The 19,049-nt window shown below is 33.3% G+C and overlaps 1 protein-coding gene and 1 long non-coding RNA gene across 2 annotated transcripts; one reads left to right on the top strand and one right to left on the bottom strand.

Moving 5' to 3' along the window:
* Positions 1–1,662: 1,662 nt before the first annotated feature.
* LOC148615318 (dehydrodolichyl diphosphate synthase complex subunit nus1-like) lies at positions 1,663–14,155 on the top strand. Its single transcript, XM_088590215.1, has 5 exons — positions 1,663–2,049; positions 7,874–8,008; positions 8,724–8,876; positions 11,835–11,934; positions 12,965–14,155. Exons 1-5 carry the CDS (start codon positions 1,773–1,775, stop codon positions 13,053–13,055), a joined length of 756 nt encoding a protein of 251 aa, XP_088446341.1. The 5' UTR covers positions 1,663–1,772; the 3' UTR covers positions 13,056–14,155.
* Positions 3,199–10,883, bottom strand: LOC148615319 (uncharacterized). The gene is made up of 3 exons (XR_015923869.1): positions 10,729–10,883; positions 7,973–8,126; positions 3,199–5,435 (listed from the first exon to the last, which is right to left on the bottom strand). It is a non-coding gene; the product is annotated as an uncharacterized LOC148615319 (long non-coding RNA).
* Positions 14,156–19,049: the final 4,894 nt, after the last annotated feature.

Below are 19,049 nucleotides of genomic sequence, written 5' to 3'. Positions count from 1 at the left end.
CAGGCGCCACAGGAGGAGAAGAAATTGTCATCCAGAATTTAATTTGTTATTCATGTATGGCAAGCCGTTGTGGAATTTATTCTCCATTTATTGATTTTGATAAATATTTGATAATTAACGTGTTATAAATATTTTATAACATCAGGCGCGGATCCAAGGACTGGCACACCGGGCGTACGCCTCCTTAAATCGGTAAGAAAAAAATTTTCACCACAATTTTCACACCATAATACTTTTTGCCTTGCTTTGCACGGCATTTAATTTAATTAAATGTGCATATATGATTTAAAAATAAATTTTAAAATAACGTATTTACCAGTTTATTTTCATTTGCAAATAAATTTTGCGACAAAGATTCAATTTAAGCACCTATTGTACACATTAATAATTCGTTTTATAATTGAAACCAATAAATGATTTATCAATATGTCAATAAACCTTATTAACGTTTGAATAAATCGTCCACTATAATGATCAATTACTAATTGTTAATACGGGGCTAAATGTTGAGGTGTTGATAATTCATTTTTGATACCAACAGTATTCATTAACGTGGGAATAAACATGTCACACACGGATACATCAATAAATGAAGATTACCACATTATTTAATATTTTTTTTCAACGAGAAGGAGTTTCTTATTCTTATCTCGTCGAGCGGCTTTGTCGCGAGACAAGATGCATGGCATGAGAAACTCCCGCGAGTTGAAAAAAATATTTAAGTTTTCCTGACCTAAATATGTAATTTTTATAAGCGCTGCAAATTTCCTTTCGGGACTATTTTTCAGCGACGTGCTACTCGTGTGGCGTGAGATTGAAAATTATCGTATAGCAAGATCAAAGGGATTTTAAACAAAATATCAATTTATATCAATTGAAATCACTCATCCTTAGTATCAATATGAATTCCACAACGGCTTGTCATACCATAAGTCACTTATAATTACCAAAATAGTTTGTACTATTAAGTCCACGGTACGGTGTGTCTTTGACTTAATTTGATCAGATCTTTAAAAAAAAAATCACGACTCTTTCGATTCTTTCATCTTGAAAGTATGTACCCTGTCATAGTTATTGAAACTATATCTTGAATGTGAACAGATATTTGGGTGGATGGGTTGATTTGAGTAGGAAGAAAGTTCAGCAAATCAGATACATTTTTAATTCACCGTTTTGTTATTTTAATTGTTACTGTTTCTACATTTTTACATGTATTTTGTGTAATTACTTCCTCTGACTTGGCCATTACGGACAAGCCGCAACGATCATATCAACAACACTTTGTTATCCACTTGCCAAATACATGTATATCCACAGGCTGTATAAGATAAGATAAGATAATATAGTTTGTCATGTTGAGGTTTAATTTTGTTTTAGGTTAAAGGACTTCTCGGTCCCTTCGTCCAAGTACATTTTATCATAGTCTTGTAATTAAATGTAGGTCTCTGATTTCAGCAGAATTCCTTAATGAAAAAAGGGTGGATCACATGCATAATTGTCCATTGTATCCGATGAACCGGTTTTCCTGTTTTCGTTTTTTTCTTTTTTAATTGAATGAGATTTCAACCTTGTCGAAATTATGTCCTGTTCTTTTATTTGTGTAAAAATACACTTATTCACAGGCAGGCCTCTCAGAACTTTGATTTTGAAACAGGAAGTAGCCGAAGGTATAGCGTGTGACTTCCGGTACACGAGAACACGAAGCCGGTTTCTAATCTTACTATGTTTTATTAGAGTTGCACCGTTTATTTTACACAAGACACTGTCTAATCATGTTTGAACAGATAGTCCTGAGATTGGTGCATTGTATTTTGACAATTGGAATTTTTGTTAAGCAGTTTGCAAGCTATTTTATTCACTTCGGGCTAGCTTATAAACAAAAATCGTCTGTTGATTTCATCAGAACTGATGCAAGGCAATTAAAAAAGTTACCAGTACATTTAGGAATTGTTGTTTTAGAAGATAGACTATCATACACAGATATAGCAAATATAGTGATATGGTCACTTGCGTTAGGGATATCATGTATTAGTATTTATGATGTAAATGGTAAGTTATAATACAAGACTGCAAATCCCTTTTACATGCATTAAACTTCTCATATTCTGTTATTTGAATCAAACCTTACAGTCTCATTCCCTTTCAAAGTGAGTTCGTTTTTTCTGTTCTACCTAGTATAAACATGGCATACAATTTCAACATGAATTGACATGCACTGTCACTGGTTATGAATTTTTGTGATTTTGTGGCGAAATCATTATTCAACCTGTCGGACATTTGGTCCGGCAACCTAACAAAATCTACTGAACCGAAAAAAATAATTTAAATTTGCCTTGATTCGGAAGCCATCTTTAAACTGGAAGTTCCAGTTGACGCATGTCTAATAAAAAAATCGTACCGGACATGAGGTCTGGAAATCGTGCAAATTTTACCGGACCGGCGGCTAAAAGTACTTGTCATGTCCAATGGTCTGGTGAATTTCGCCATGACTGAAAAGTATATTAAAAACTCATTATTTTTATTTGATGGACTTCTGAGCACTTCAAAGTCATCTTAAATACCTTCAGTAAAGTTACTTTGAACTCTGAAAGTTGCATCTAAGTATTTTAAAGTCTTCTTTTAAATGATTGTATAGGCTTTTGGAACAAGGTAATATTGCTACAACACTAACCTCATCAATACAAGAGTTATTGGTTGTCAGCACGAAGTTGTGGATCGTTACGATATATTTTGTATCCATCTGCACCATTAAAACTAATTTATTCACTTTGTCATAGTTTTCCTCTACCTTTTATTAGCAACTTGGCAAGAGTTTCTATAGGAACAGAGGACGCTTTTTTACCAATGACTTTTGTAGAGATTGGGTAGTTCATAGTCATTTACTTCATTTACTTGGGTTGTTATCTTTGTTATATCTTCATCTACATCTACATTGTTGATCTTCCGTAACATCTATACTGCTGATCTGCAGTAGTAAATTCCATAATCAAGACACTGCATAATGTCAACCTGGGTGCAAGGTATTACATACCTGTCATTTCCTTTGGAAACGCAAAGGAAAATCTCCAGCTTTTCATTCTGGTCATTACGCATTACAGCATTTTTCTTGGGGGAATTTTTAACTGCAGAAAAAATTCTAATGCATACTGTGACAAATATACAATACAGATAATTTAAACTTATTAATTTGTGTAATCATTTAAAGCTTTGATTGTAATCTGATTTACATTTGTAGCTGCTTTAGCTGCTTTCGTCATTGATAAAGAGGGTCTATACTCAAAACAGTTGCATGTCTGGTTCATCTTACAGGCTAGTAGTGCACAAAGAGTGTCATTTTTCAAGTCCAATCTGTATTCAGTGTGTATTTTTTTATCATTGGAATCAGAATTCAAGTTTGGTAAAATAACCTATCACTAACCTTATCCCACGGAAATTATAATTCCCAAGATTTGGAGTATTTGCAAAGATTTTTTTCCCCTTTTAAAACAACCTTCATCTTTGGAGGTAGCAGGTCCTGACACAGAACGATTCCGTCTTGCTAACATATTCTCCAATGAATGATTAAACATTTTATTCTAAAAACAATTCACCCAATTTGCTTTAATTACTAAAAAAAACACACCTGTGTTAATTACCTGTCATTGTCTGCTGTTGTCTTGAGGCATTTTATTTGTTTACATATTCAATTAACTTTGATTGGATGGAAAAGTCTGAGATTCTTGAATGATTTTGATTTTTCTAAGAATCAGGCACGATTCCTGTATAATTCCAGGAGATTTCTTGTGATAAGGGGAATTTGGGGGACTCAAGCGGGAGGTCTGGTCCTTGCGGGAGATGGGGCAATTTTGTGGGAGGCTCCAGACAAATTCGGGAGACTTGGAACTTCCAAGTTGGACGGTATGAGGTATTAACAAGTGCAAGTACAAATTTTTTAAAAACAAATGGTTCACTGTTTATAGCTGCAGTCTCTGTATGGTCTCCTTGCAGCTCTCTGGGGAGATGACCTAGTATTCTTTTAGAGTAAACTTGTTCCAATCAGGGATGCCATGTGGTAGAAAACTGAACTTGTATGCTTCTGTAGAAGTACTGATTTAGGAGAATATTTCAGATGGTATTGTCTTATAGATATAGACTGTTGTCTGACATACATGCACTGGTATCTGTAGGATGGAATACATGTATTAATGGCTGTATTATCATGTGTGGCTTTGTAAAAGATATTAAGTCTACTGTTTTTTCATCTTGATGATAGAGAAGGGTAGCCTAGGTTGGTTAAGATGTTAGTGTCCCTGATTCTCGACTGTATGTTAATGTTACAAATCTAGCATTGGATATCTCTAAACCATTTCAATTGTGTTGATGTATTGTTTTCTGTATGGGTCCCATACTTCTGAGGTGAATTCTAGGTGTGAACGTACAATTGTCAGGTATGCCTTTTCCTTAATGTCATGGAGGCATTTGTAGCTGTTTTCAGGAGTCCAAGGATCTTGCTGTTGAAACTGTTTTGTTGATATGAGGCTCTCAACTTAGGTCTTTTGATACATTTGTAGTTCTGCTCCCAGGTTCAAATATGGAAACAAAATGATTTCATGATGTTTTTTTTTAGATTAAAAAAAATCCTGGTCCCAAGTGCCTGTGTGTTGAACTACCAGTCTTACTGGATTATTCCTGCTATTTTCTCCATCCACGTAAACCTGTCATTGTCTTTTTGTGAGCCATTCTGATATCCAGTGAAGTGTGTTTCCTGTAATGTGGTAGTGTGACATGTTTTGAAATAGGCACTGGTCTGGTACCATATCAAACCATTTTGAGAAGCCTAGAATAAGCATATCCATTTGCCCTCAGTAGTCAAATTCCCTGGCTACTGCTTCAATAGTGTTAACTAATTGTGTTGTCAGACACTACACATTCCAATATCACACAGTAAATGGATGTTAGCGAAACTGGTCTACATTTGACGGCTTGAGATGATCTGTATGTCTGTCCACTACACGTTCCATTATCTTACAGTTAATGGATGTTAGTGAAACTGGTCTACATTTGACAGCTTGAGATGATCTATATGTCTGTACATTTCACATTCCATTTTCTTACAGTAAATGGATGTTAGCAAAACTGGTCTATAGTTGACGGCTTGGCTTTTGTCCCCTTTTCGTGTTCACTTTGTGTGTCAATGTTTTTTGCCTAGTTGATATCCCTGGGTTATGCTCTTTTTGATTGCTGTTCAAATCCTGGTACCTTGATTTTCCTTTGAGAGTTTATCCTTGACATTGAAAATATTCACTTTACTATTTGAAGATTTTACATGTAACAATTGAAAAATAAGGAATTATCTATGTAGGCATGTGGATTTGTTATTTCCAAATGGCTTCAGATGAATTGAACTCCCTCAATTACCAAATTCAAAGCATGCATCACACTGGAAATTTGAATACCTGTAAATGTAAAAGAAGACAATTGACTGGTGCTTTGTGGGCCATATCAAGTACCTCTTGTGTCTCTATATGCACTATGTTGTCTGTAGGATAACTTCTATTCAGTTTTTTTTTTAACATATTGAAATTAGTTTTTTTTTTTAAATATTTAGAAATGTGTATTGTACGGTACAGTTATGTAAAGTTATGTAAGGATTTTGTCAAAATCAAATTCATGTTACTTATTGTCCCCTTTCGGCAAATGCCGATGGGGACTTAGGTTTGCACTCCGTCCATCCGTCAGTCTGTCAGTCAGTCTTTCAGTCCCTCAGTCGCACTTGGTTTTCCGGACTTTTTTTTGTAATGCCTCATCCAATTGATTTCATATTTGGTATATAGTCTTTTATCATGACAAGTTACAAGTTGAGTACAAATGACGTTACGGTTGAACGATTTTTACAGAAGTTATGGCCCTTGGACCTAGAAAATTTTATGAAATTTTATGTTTTCCAGACTTTTTTTTGTAATGCCTCATCCAGTTGATTTCATATTTTGTATATAGTCTTATCATGACAAGTTACAAATTAAGTTCAAATGACATTATGGTTGAACGATTTTTACAGATGTTACGGCCCTTGGACATAGAAAATTTCATGAAATTTTATGTTTTTCGGACTTTTTTTGTAATGCTTCATCCAATTGATTTCATATTTGGGATATAGTCTTATCATGACAAGTTACAAGTTAAGTTTGAATGACCTTACGGTTGAATGATTTTTTTCGGAAGTTATGGTCCTTGGACATAGAAAATTTCATGAAATTTCATGTTTTCTGGACTTTTTTTTGTAATGCCTCATCCAATTGCTTTCATATATGGTATGTAGTCTTATCATGACAAGTTACAAGTTAAGTTTGAATGATGTTACAGTTGAATGATTTTTACAGAAGTTGTGTCCCTTGGACATAGAAAATTTCATAAAATTTTATGTTTTCTGGACTTTTCTTTGTAATGCCTCATTCAATTGATTTCATTTTTGTTAGCTAGTCTTATCATGACAAGTTACAAATTAAATTTAAATATTATTGCGGCAAAATGGTTTATATGGAACTTATGGCCCTTTGATACAGAAAATTACATAATATTTTGTTTCATCATTTTGATGCAAATTGCTGCTGTCATTCTAGAGTTATTTGCCCTTTAATTCATAATAACGAAGTTTTTTTCAACTTTCCAGGTGATAGAAAGAGAATGTCTTTATGCAGCTTTCTGTAATGCAAAAATGTTATTATCTACTGTAAAATGAAGCTCAGGTTTGATTTTGATGGAATTTGCTTTTGCTGTTCAAGAGTTATTTTCTCTTGATTGTTAAAAAATAACACCATCCATTGTTAGTTCACATATATAAAAAAAATCTCTTAAAGGCAATGAGTTCAAAGGCCGAAAGGGGACACTGTATTGCATCAGCAATACTGTCAGAATGCTTGTTATATTATTAGAAATCATTCATTATAAAGCCCAAGGAAAGTTGGTTTTAAATGGGAGAGATGGGTCATATGGCCACTTCTCAATATACAAAATGTAGTACAAAAAACACACTGAACCTAGGTCTATGCATTGTAAGTGTATAATCTCTGTGCATCTTGATGATAATTATTAAAATAAAGCTGAGAATTATGTTTTAAATCATATGTGTAATCTACCCCAAAATTGTATAAAAATAGCTTACATGTGTGAGTAATTTGCTTCCAAGCTGTCACTGAGCAGAAGAGGTAAAATGGTGATTTTCAGTATTATTTATTATTAAGTCAATTTTGTGAAAAATTCCTCAGTCATAGTACCATTAGCATAATGCCTTCAAAAGCCTTATTTTCCAAGCTTCGCAATGGTATGCAACTTTAAGATATCATTTTACACATTTGTCTTGAAAATTCACAGAAACAGTGAAAATTACTTTTTTAACATGTAAAGTAATGGAAACATAAGAAGTGGTTAGGGAGACCAAAGGAGTTAATATTTTACTTATTATCTCCCTTGTCACACAGTCGATTGGTGTGTTGTAGTGTTCACCCATCCTCACAGAAAAATACCACTTTATACTATACCTTATTTTATATGTTAACAATCTATGCAATCATTGTGTATGATTTTAACCTCTGAGGGTCCATTATGGATTTAATTTATGTATTTGTTCTGTATTTGTATAACTGCTCATAAAACAAACAAAAAATGCAATTGAAAACTTTGATGCAATAGAACTTATTCATGAAGTTAAATTCCTAAATGTATCTGGACCAAAAATCTATGTGAAACTACATGTACTAATTTCTTGAAGATAAGGTCTGCCTAATCTCTTATCATCATATATTTTATCAAACCAACTCAAGTTGTCTGTTTTGGTATTATAAATGGTTCATAGTATTAGCAGTGATAAATTACATCAGTGTTTTCTCTGTTTCAGGTGAATTTAAAAGAAACCATGCTTTGTTGAGAGATAGAGTATCCAAAAGACAGAAAGATATTTTAAATGAAGATAGTAGTAAATACAGTATATGCTTACATTCCAGTAGCTTGCCGAGTTCTGGTGTACAAAATGGTAAAATAATGTGTTGTAGAATATTGTTATGGAACCTGCTGCAGTGATATTACAGTTCCCACTTATTTATTGTACAGGGTGGACCAGAAAGTTCAAAACACCTGGTCAGGAAATGACCCTAAAAAAATGAAATAATTATATATGTAGTCTACATGTATCCTACCCAAAATATTCTTAAAATGGTATAATCAGCTGGTTATAAAGATGTATATACATTTTTCTCCATAGCCATTTTTAATATTCATATGATAATTTGGTTAGAACATAATTTACAGTTTTTTGGACAAGTTGAAAAAATGACTTAGCGATTGATATCAGAATATTGATTTAGTAAATAATTATACATGTACCTACCCTTGTACCATGTTAGCAATAGATTAAATGATTTTGTTCTATTCTTGTAAGTATATTTTTGATGTTGAATAACATATTCTATTCACATTTGCATTGTATGTACCTAAGAACACTGTACCTTACTAGTAGTATCATCATATATATCTATTTTTTTTAACTTTTATTTCTGTTATTGTATTGATCAGAGTAATAAAGGCTGGTTTATATTTTTATATTTGATGTAAAGGATTTTAATAATCTTATAATCAATAATTTAACTTCATTTATAATAACTATAAATATATTAGATTACTATATGTAAATTCCAGAGTTTATTACAGCAACATATACCAGGAGTTAATATTAAAGATGTATTTTGTAGGGTATTGCAATAAAATAGATTTACAGCTTTTATCACCAGAGGATGGTCGACAAGAGTTGGTTAAATTAGCACAGAATTTATCACAAGATGTTGTTAACAACCAGCATAGGTTAGAAGACATCACACCTCAAAATATTGACAGCATTTTACAAGGTAAACCTTGTCTGAGAGTTCAAAGTCCTTAAGTTCACTACACTCAGCGACTTGTGTTTCTCTAACTCTCAAGTCGTAGTTTTAAATCCATGTTAGTCGGTGAAACACGGTGTCAGTCTCATTGATCTTCATGGACAATATGGACTTTAGTATCCGAGCTCCATGGTCACTGATCTCCAAAAATTGATTTGGGACCCCAGAAAATCACAACTAGGGAGTTTGAAGGACATGTGAAAGTTCTTTATCAAATCACCGAAATCGATACTAGTTGATTTATCCAGCTTTAATTCAAGACGTCAGTACAGTAAAACTGCGATTGAGACGATTGAGACGATTAGCACGTGGTATTAAAGATTGACAAATATAACATGAAAATCGTAAAAAAAGATGTTTATCATTGATACATACATGTACTTCATGACTGTTGTGTATTGAGTAATTAAAATTAATTGCAGCCCATGTGATGACCAGACACGCATCGGAGACATTGTAAACAATGTGTTCATTTAAATTTCTAAAAATAGACAACTATATATGTGCGAAGTTTGTCAAGGGATTATTTTTATTCAGGAGTAAACATCGGTCGGGATCATTGAAAGTTCAAAACTGTTTAACAAACTTCTAACTGAAATAAAGATATATGTAGGTTGTATTTGAAATGTACTGAAACATACTTTAAATAAGAAGTTTCTCAGAGTTAACAGTCAAAAACAACCGGCTGAGACGCCGTCTCGTCATCGTTTGGACAATGTTTTGTAACTTATATAATTATTACTGACAATTTTTCCAGCCCTGATTAAGGGCTTCTACTTTACAATTCTCATATACACATTATCTTGGGACCTGTAATTAGTTTCTTTTATTTCTAGAAAATTTGTTCAATTATTAAAACTATCAGAAACTAAAAGCATCACCAGAATGTTTTTACAAGTCTGCCACTCAAATCAAATTACAACAATCAATACTTTCAAAGTGTTCTATTAATGTTTATCAATAATAATTATCAATTAACAAATGCAAAATTAAAATTTCAAAAGATTGCATTATTACTTCATAAAAATACAAAGTAATATTTCTACATGATATCTCCCACTCATTGAACATAGCAGTAAATAATAAAAAAAAAAAAAAATTTCTGGTTTCAACACCATTTCATGTTCTTGAGTAAAAGTGTATGGATCTCTATGAAATTGTGAGACTTGATTTAATTCAGTGGAATTCGATTGATTTTGAGATAGTGACTTTCATCAATCTTAAATGGGGGCCAATGGGGAACAAACCTTTTTTCCAGTTTCCACACAATTACATAAGGTTAAGTGTATGGATCTCTGAGGGCTGAATCCAAGATTTCAGGTTTCGGTTGGTTGGAGTGGTTGGAAATAGAACTTAAAAATTGAGCAAAATGAGAAAAAGAAAAAAAATTGGAGGATGGAATTTGTGTGAAAATCAAGATTTCGCGTAAAATTATTTCTTCTCCATTTTTTTTCATGGTGGCTGGGAGGGGTGGTTCCACGTGGTTCACCCCTTAATAACCTGTGCTTGTCTTTATGAAATTGTGACACAATATTCATACTTCAATACTTAGACAGAGATTGATTTTGGTAATAATGAGTTAAATCACAAATATAATTATTTTCATCATTGTCCATTGTAATTATGAGCTATTTTAATTTGGATCTTATTAAGTTTTTAGTTACATAATTGTTAAAATCAGGATAAGTTGGTAGGTGTTTTCATTTTATTAATGACCTAGGCAAATCTGGAAGAAAAGTAGAAAAAATTGAAGTTCAACACTAGAAATTTATTTTTAAAGCTCAATTATAATTATGATTTTCGGATATTTTTAGCTCACCTGGCAGTAGGCCTTGTGAGCTATTGCCATCACTTGGAGTCTGTTGTCTTCGTCCTTTGTCGTCGTTTTTCTTCAAACATCTTCTCCTCTGAAACTATTGAATAGATTTGCATGAAACTTATAATGACTGTACCTTAGAGTATCCTGCACAAAATGATGGCTTTGATTTTTGATGGGTGAAAAAACCATGGCCGCCGTTACTAAAAATAGAACATAGGGGTCAGGCAGCAGATTTTTGCATATATCTCCAAAACGGTTAGGTTTGGCCAATATCTTTAATTGCTGAAATATCCTTATTATTAGGCTTACAAAAGTCTTCAGGGATCAAAGTTGTCAGACGACTCCATGTAAGGATTATTGCCCTTGAGAGGTGAAAAATGACTTTTTTTTTACAGTTTTCAGCCTATCTTGAAAACTATGATAGATAAAAATGAAACTTTCAATTGCTGAAATGATTCTTATTATAAGGACTACAAAAGTCCCCAGTGATCAAAGTTGTCACACAACTCCATATAAGAGTTATTGCCCTTGAAAGGCAAAAAATTACGTTTTTTTGCAGTTTTCAGTCAATATCTTGAAAATTATAATAGATAGAATGAAACTTTCGATTGATGAAATGATCCTCATGATAAGTCCTACCCTAGTCTTCATGGAGTCAAAATTGTCAGACAATTTCTTGCTAGACTTATTGTCCTTGGAAAGCAAAAAATTTAACAAGGTGAGCAATTCAGACTCCTGGGAGCCTCTTGTTAAATATTAAAATATTACACCGAAAACATTTTTTATAATGTGTTTATGGCTATACAATTATTTTTAATGCAACTGTCCGATGATTTCGTGAAAATCGCAATTAAAAAATGTTAAAGTAAGGTCTGCATATATGTAGAAAGTTTGAGGCAGATCATCCTAATATTGATATCCTAAAATTTACAATACTATACATTGATAGTAGGTGTTACCACAAATGTTGCATTATTATCAGTATTTTCTGACAAAAGTTGAAAAACTATATAAAAAAAATGGTATCTACATGTATTATTTATTTTAAGTGTTCTTTGTTGTTGATTTAAGTATAATAGTAACTGCATGCTATGTATTTTTTACAGGAAAAAATAAATTTCCTGACCCAGATCTAGTCATTAAGTTTGGATTGGTCGATTCTTTATTGGGATTTTTACCCTGGCAAATAAGGTTGACAGAAATATTGTAAGTATTAAACCAAACATGGATTTATAATAGGGCAGTGTTCTAGGATATCTTGAAATTCTAGGTTTCCACCAGAAAACTCTTGAAGATTGCTGTCCAAACTTAAATCCTTTGTAAAATTCTAGCTTACTACTGGCCAAAGGTCAAATGGAGTATAATGAACAACATTTCCTTGCCAAAATTGCGGTTGCCCTGGTTGACGGGAAAATCAAATCCTAGATCACTGCAAAATAGGTCACATACAACAACTTGTAAGGACTTTTTATAAGTGACAGGGTGAGATTTTCTTTTACAGTAACTTTTGATACTTCAATTTATGGTGTACAACTGATATTTGTCAAAATCAAAATTGTCTGGAACTGAAAACACCTCCATTAACATTACATTGCATAGCATGACAAGTTCTAATAAACATAGTTTCCATTTCTTGTTCCAACACAAACCTTTTTTTGTATAGTACACATTATAAATTATGTATAGATTTTTGGTACCTATTTTGTCTTTAATCAAGTCTTACTGATAATCTCTGCATCATAGTTAATACGAAATTCCTTTGATCTGCACTTGTTGATTAGAGGTCATGTATGCAAAGTGACTTAATTAAGAAAAAAGCAATAGATATCATCTATTGTAGAAAGATCTTCTTTAGTAAGCAAGTCTGTGTATACTAATTAAAGTTACTATGGCATTGATGGTTAAAACAATTACATTCACCATTGAGACATGCAATACATACACATACATGTACTTTTAAATAGACTGTAAATTGGCCTTACACCCGACTGCGTCCACTGATTGGAAATAGTTGTGTTTAGTTTAAGAGTACTACTGAACAACATGCTGAAAGCTGCCAATTCATATGTTAGTGTCTTCATCACAGTCAAAATAAAATTATTTCAGATTTATCATGAATCAAGTACACATGTATTAAGTATGTCATTTATAAGATATATATATCCTATGTTAACTATAATATTGACATTTGATTTGAATCGCATTTAGCTGAATCATGGTTGTATTTATATTTCAGGTCCCATCCAACACATTGTGCTCTATCATACACAGTTTTTGTAACATTATTACACTCTTTTGGAGATACACAGCAAAGATTTGGACGGTGATATTGGACTTAGTCTTCATAGCTTTTATACTAAGAATTACCAATATAGTCCATACAGTCCACCAACTATTCAAGATTTGTAGGATAAGACATTATTACGGCAGTTTGTTGACTACCTGGGACATTTTTTTATGTTTTTCATCCACCCCTTAGTTCAGATAGACTTATTTGAATATTATTAATGCTTCATAATTTTCACTAGGCTAGTCTACTTCATTATATTAATTGACAGGATGCATGTATACAAGGTATTTATTTTAATCATTTCTAATAGCATCGACCACTTTTTCTCTTATTACTCACAGTATTACATTTTATAGTTAATTTAAGACTATGAATTGTAATGAAATGTCTTATTCCTTATATATTAGACAAAAAGATTAATTCTGAAGCCAGGTGAGTATCTTGTCTTTGTTCAAATTTATATCTGTAAAAAACCCAAAAATTGAACAGACTTACAAATTTCATTAGTTATTTAGATGATATTTAACCTGATAAACTTGAATTTAAATTTCAAATTATATTGTTAGCTAGTTAAGATGTTGGTTAATTCTAGCTCATGTGATATTTTAAAGAAAATATATCTCAGTTGTAACTCCATTGTTTATCATCATGTGTCTGTGTATTTACTGTATTTGTTTTAGTAAGAGTAATGCTAGTGATTAATGTTTTCAATTATGATGAATATTTGAAGTAAGAACTATGATTTGGTTAAGTTTCAATACATGTAGTTACTTCATTAACTAGATATTGCAGATATATTTTTATGATCTATTTTCTATGAGAATTTTGAATTGCGTGTAGATTAATTAAATGAATATGCAGTTATACATGTTGACATTCCTTAAGATAATGCTCGTGAAACAAATCATAATATACAGATTGAATGATATATATTCTCACAAGTGTGATGTGTAGTTTACTGATGTATTGATGCAAGAACAAAGTTGATTGTATAACACAGACAGGAATGCCATTGTTTGTGATTTTATTTACAAATCTTAAATAACTGACAGGACTGTAATATGCTACTTATTTGTGGAGCAGGGTGATGGATTTACATGAATCGTGATACGATAAAAATATTTGTTTTTTTTTTAATTTGCCTTCTTTGTCTTGCCATTTAGAAATGTCCCAGACATTGGTCAAAGGAAATGTTTTCTGGGTGTATGCCCTGCTAAAAAGTAATTTTGTTCTCATGAAATTTGGATATTTTACCAATTGTATCCCCAAAAGTGGCCTGCTGCACTTTGTAGGGCTTTCAGTTCTGTTCAATATCTGCTGTATTGCCCTTCATACAAAAATAGTGTTGTTTCAATTGATTAAGCATTTCTTGTTCTTGTGGTTGTAGCATGTTTTTCTTTATTATTACAGATATATGGCATTATACTTTTACTGGAAATCAAACTTTTTATGAATATATAAACAAAGTGATATCGTTCAAGCGTTTTCATCACAGTATACAATACAAGGTATTGCAAGAACAAGTTCTGTAAACACAGTCCCAAGGAGTGCCCTATCTTTGTATTATGAGACTACATAAACCCCTGATATCAACCTTTATACAAGGCATTGCAAGAACAAGTTCTGTAAACACAGTCCCAAGGAGTGCCCTATATTTGTATTATGAGACTACTTAAACCCCTGATATCAACCTTTATACAAGGCATTGCAAGAACAAGTTCTGTAAACACAGCCCCAATGAGTGCCCTATATTTGTATTATGAGACAACTTAAACCCCTGATATCAACCTTTATACAAGGCATTGCAAGAACAAGTTCTGTAAACACAGTCCCAAGGAGTGCCCTATCTTTGTATTATGAGATAACTTGGACCTCTTCTATGGACCTTTTATTATCTACCAACACAGATATATCAAACTGCCATTAGGTGTCTTTTTTTTCAAATCTTACACAGTAAAAGTCATTGATGTATCCATTTATTTTTTTTTTCAGTTATCTAATAATACAATTTATATGCATCTGAAATATAGTCAAAAACTTGGAAATTGACAATTTAATACAAAAAGTCTACAATGAATGGGGTACCAGGAAAAATCTCCAACAATTAAAACCTTAACCATGATAGCTCCTTATTGTAAAATGACATTTGATTTTTTCTTCACCACAATACAACCTTCCATGCATATTTATCTTTTAAAAAAGAAAAAAAAATCATTTCATCATATTCTGTTGCTATTCTCCAGCCCTTGAACAAAACAGTACTCCAATGCGTTTGTCTTATTTTATATTTAAGTCAAGGATTCAGGATAATTGTAAACGCTTAATGAATTCGATGCATTTGAATTGTTTCATTTGAAAGGTTTTGAATAAGAACTGAATTGAAACGTGTCTGCATTAGAAAACTTGTGTTGCCTATAGTCCATACTTAGCACACACCCTTTCAACAAAGTTCAGGATTTATGTTTACATTATCAGGTCCTAAGTGGACAAAGAACTATACTTCCAACCGTTTTATAATTGAAACCCTATATATTTAGGGTAGACGAGGTGTCATATTACTGATTCCTGATATAGCCGATATGTGTTTTACTAGTTTTGCTCCAACTAATGAGCCCATTCATTCTTACTTTGGTAAGGTAATTGACCATAGTTGTGCCACTCTATTTTTGGCCATTACAAGCCGCGATTTTATTCTTCGCACTAAGTATACACTAGCTCAATAAGCTTGCTTAGACGGGTCGGTAAAGATGTGCAAGCTATAGTCGTCTGATTCTGATGATACACCATCATCGTGTAAGGATCTTCATACTTGAATTTGTGAAGCTTCCGACAGTTCAATCGCTAAATTTGACAATTGGTCTGCTAATTATATTGGTATGCATTCGTCCCACTCTAGATTTATTTACCATAGTAATTGCATAAACATCTTAGCTTTCACGGTTACCGGACTGAGTATTCCAAGAGGATCGAAAATCTTCAGTGACTGACTCAAGATTTCTGGCTTTGTTACTTTTTCGATATTTGTATCTATGTTGATTTTGGCAAATGATAATAAATCGTCTTGCACACTCCATCTCATTCTTGAATTCTCATTCCGCTCCCTGAATCGAGCACGTTATCATTTTCAGCTAAATCTCGTAAATTCTCGAGTTTGAGTTCCATGATCTCAAGTTGAAACCCTCGTCCTTCCGTAAACTTAGAGTTAGTGTAAAAGTTCATCATTGGAACTAGTGAGTACATAATCTACATATAAGTCCTGTGCAAGTTTTGAGAGTGTTTCACTTGGATTTTTCGAAGTGTTTAAAGAGTGTGGCATTGAGAAGAAATGGGGAGCATGTTGCCCCAAAGAGGACGGACTTAAAGCGGTGAGTTATGCAAGGACCGTTAGGATCGATTGGGTTGCTTAGCCAAAAGAATCGTGTTACATCACGGCCTGATTTTTGGAGTCCTACCTGTAGAAATGCTTTTCAATGTCTGTCGTTACTTTTTTTTTTCGTTATGTCAGTTGACATTGGCGGATACGAGTGCAGACAATCATTTAGACTTGGACTAGAAGCTTTTCTCTTAAAGATTCAATCGCACGCAATTGGTGGTCGTAGAACCTTTCTTGACTGGATAGTGAGCAATGTAGTGAATACGCTGGGTCTCAGTATTATCTACACGCTTGATAAAACCTCGTTTTACCTGTTCATTAATGATATCTCCATATATTTTTAACAATTTTGGTTCTTTGTTAACCATGAAATCATTCTCTGTAAGTTTTCTGGTGATCATCGGAGGCAATTTATTTTTGTCATCAATCAGGCTTGCTATATATTTCCCAAATTCAAACTTCGAGGCGTGCAGTTTGATGTTATTCATTTCTGTGTCGAGTTTCTTGTTCTTTTGAATACCAAGTGACTCTAACTTCCAGAATTTTTCTGTCAAGTTCTTGCTCCACGCGATTATCCATTATGTGCATTAAATTAGAGTTGCGCTGTCATGTTTTAATTTTCATGGATCCAGATAATACGTATTCTATCCTCGAATTCATCGCTGTTGGTCCATTGCTCCTTACAATTAGATCCTTAACGATATCCCAGTTGTGACCGACTCCTATGAGTAACGATATATCAAAATTGTCATCTTGTGAAAGCGGATGGGCAAGTTTAATTCCTCTTAAATTCGACATTTTCTGGGATAGGGGATGGCGTTTGTTCTGTATAGGAGAAGCAATTGTAGGAACGACCAATACTGAAAGCGATGTTTTTCCAGAGTCAGCTTCCAGGTATACTGTTGAATAGATCAAGTGGCGAAAGTTCTTGTCCTAAGCTTGTAGGTTAAGCGTTTAATTTTCCAGCTAATTCTTCCCTGATAAAGGATCGTTGTGCACCTTCGTCAAAAAGTATGTTAGCGTCGTCGCACTGGGCAAGGGACCAAACGGGAGCTAAATTTGTGTGTCATTTTCTGTATTGCTAGGTTGAATTTGCCACGCTTCAATATCTCTACATAGGCTTGTGTGGTGCCTAAGTTTACATTTACGACAACTGTGTTTAGAACTACAATCAGAAGCCATCTGCTTACCCAAGCAATTAAAACATCAATTCTGCCTTTTGACTATGTTCCATATAGCTTAATAGTCTGTACATGTACAGTCTGTTGGTAAAGGTTATTCTTTGCAGAAAATGCAGGTTTTAGTTTGGATTCCACAGTGCATGGATTAGCTGCATCATACATAGTATCGATGGGGCGAATGCTACATGTAGAACCGATATCATGCGTACTAGATATTGCATCAGGCCCTTGCCGTGTCTTGTGATGGTTTGCATTAATTTCACGTAGAGGCGCAATTTTGTTTCTTTTTCCAAGTTATACTCAACTGCATCTGTCATTTCTGAATCAATATCCTCATCCTTTGTATTGGCAATGATTTCTTCGTCCAGTTTTAGAATAGCACTTTGTTCACAACAGGGTCTATTATTGGACCTGCTCGATCAATGTCAAATTCTGCTTTTTCCTTTAAGTCATCCAGTTCCTTGAAGAATGTAGTAATTGCAGCCCGATTTCCAGCTCAGACAGTCTTTATCCTCGACGGATTAATCTTATCCGTTATCGTATAGTAATATGATTATGATGTGTTTAGCGTATACTGAGCAAAAGACGTTTTTTAAACATAACATTTAATGGAGGACTGCAAACTTCCATTTCTACATAGATACGACGTTTACATAGAATCATACTGAATGACGTTATACAAAGTGCTACAACGCTTAAAATGAGTCACAAAGTTTCCGCGATGTTAAGAAAGTCTATAATCCGCAACAGCTGTACATGTTGACATGATCAATGCCAATGGTTTGTTGGAACTATATACCACCTACCAAGTAGCGGTTTACATTGTCCATGTAGATGGTTTATTAGAACTATATAAACCCCACCAAGTAACTGTTTACACGACCGATGCCAATGGTTTATTAAAACTTAATTACACCTACCAATTAGCTATTGACTTGGTCAATGCCGATGGTTTGTAAGAGCCATAACCACCTACCTAGTAGTACTTTACATAGTATATATCGACAGTTTGTTAGATTATATAACCTCTACCAAGTAGCTGTTCGCATGGTCCATGTCATTGGTTTATTAGACCTATATAGCCCCTAGCAAGTTGCTGTTTGCATGATCCATGCCAAAAGGTTTATTGGAACTATATTACCCATACCAAGTAGATGCTTCAATTCATGGTCCATGTCGATGGTATATAAAAACACCAATATAATTAAAATTTGACCTTGCGTTTTATTTCAAATTTCTTTTCTTTTTAGTTTTTTTGTCTCCGACAAAACAAAACAAAATCGGAGGGGCTAATTTTTAAATCGACTGTAAAAAAACAAACCGTTCATGCTGAATTAAAATTTTCTCCTGGATAGGGAATGGAGAAAATGGAATGATCACACATTGAGATGTTGTCTACATGTAATCTATTTAAAAAAATGGTATAATCTGCTAATAATAAAAATGTATGCACATCTTATTTCCACAGTCATTTTTC

This window comes from Perna viridis, chromosome 6, assembly GCF_037379345.1.
Source record: "Perna viridis isolate PV_CMFRI_1.1 ecotype Kerala chromosome 6, ASM3737934v1, whole genome shotgun sequence".
NCBI lineage: Eukaryota > Metazoa > Mollusca > Bivalvia > Mytilida > Mytilidae > Perna > Perna viridis.
The sequence above is the reverse complement of the archived record's forward strand: the minus strand, read 5'-3'. Positions and strand labels throughout refer to the sequence as shown.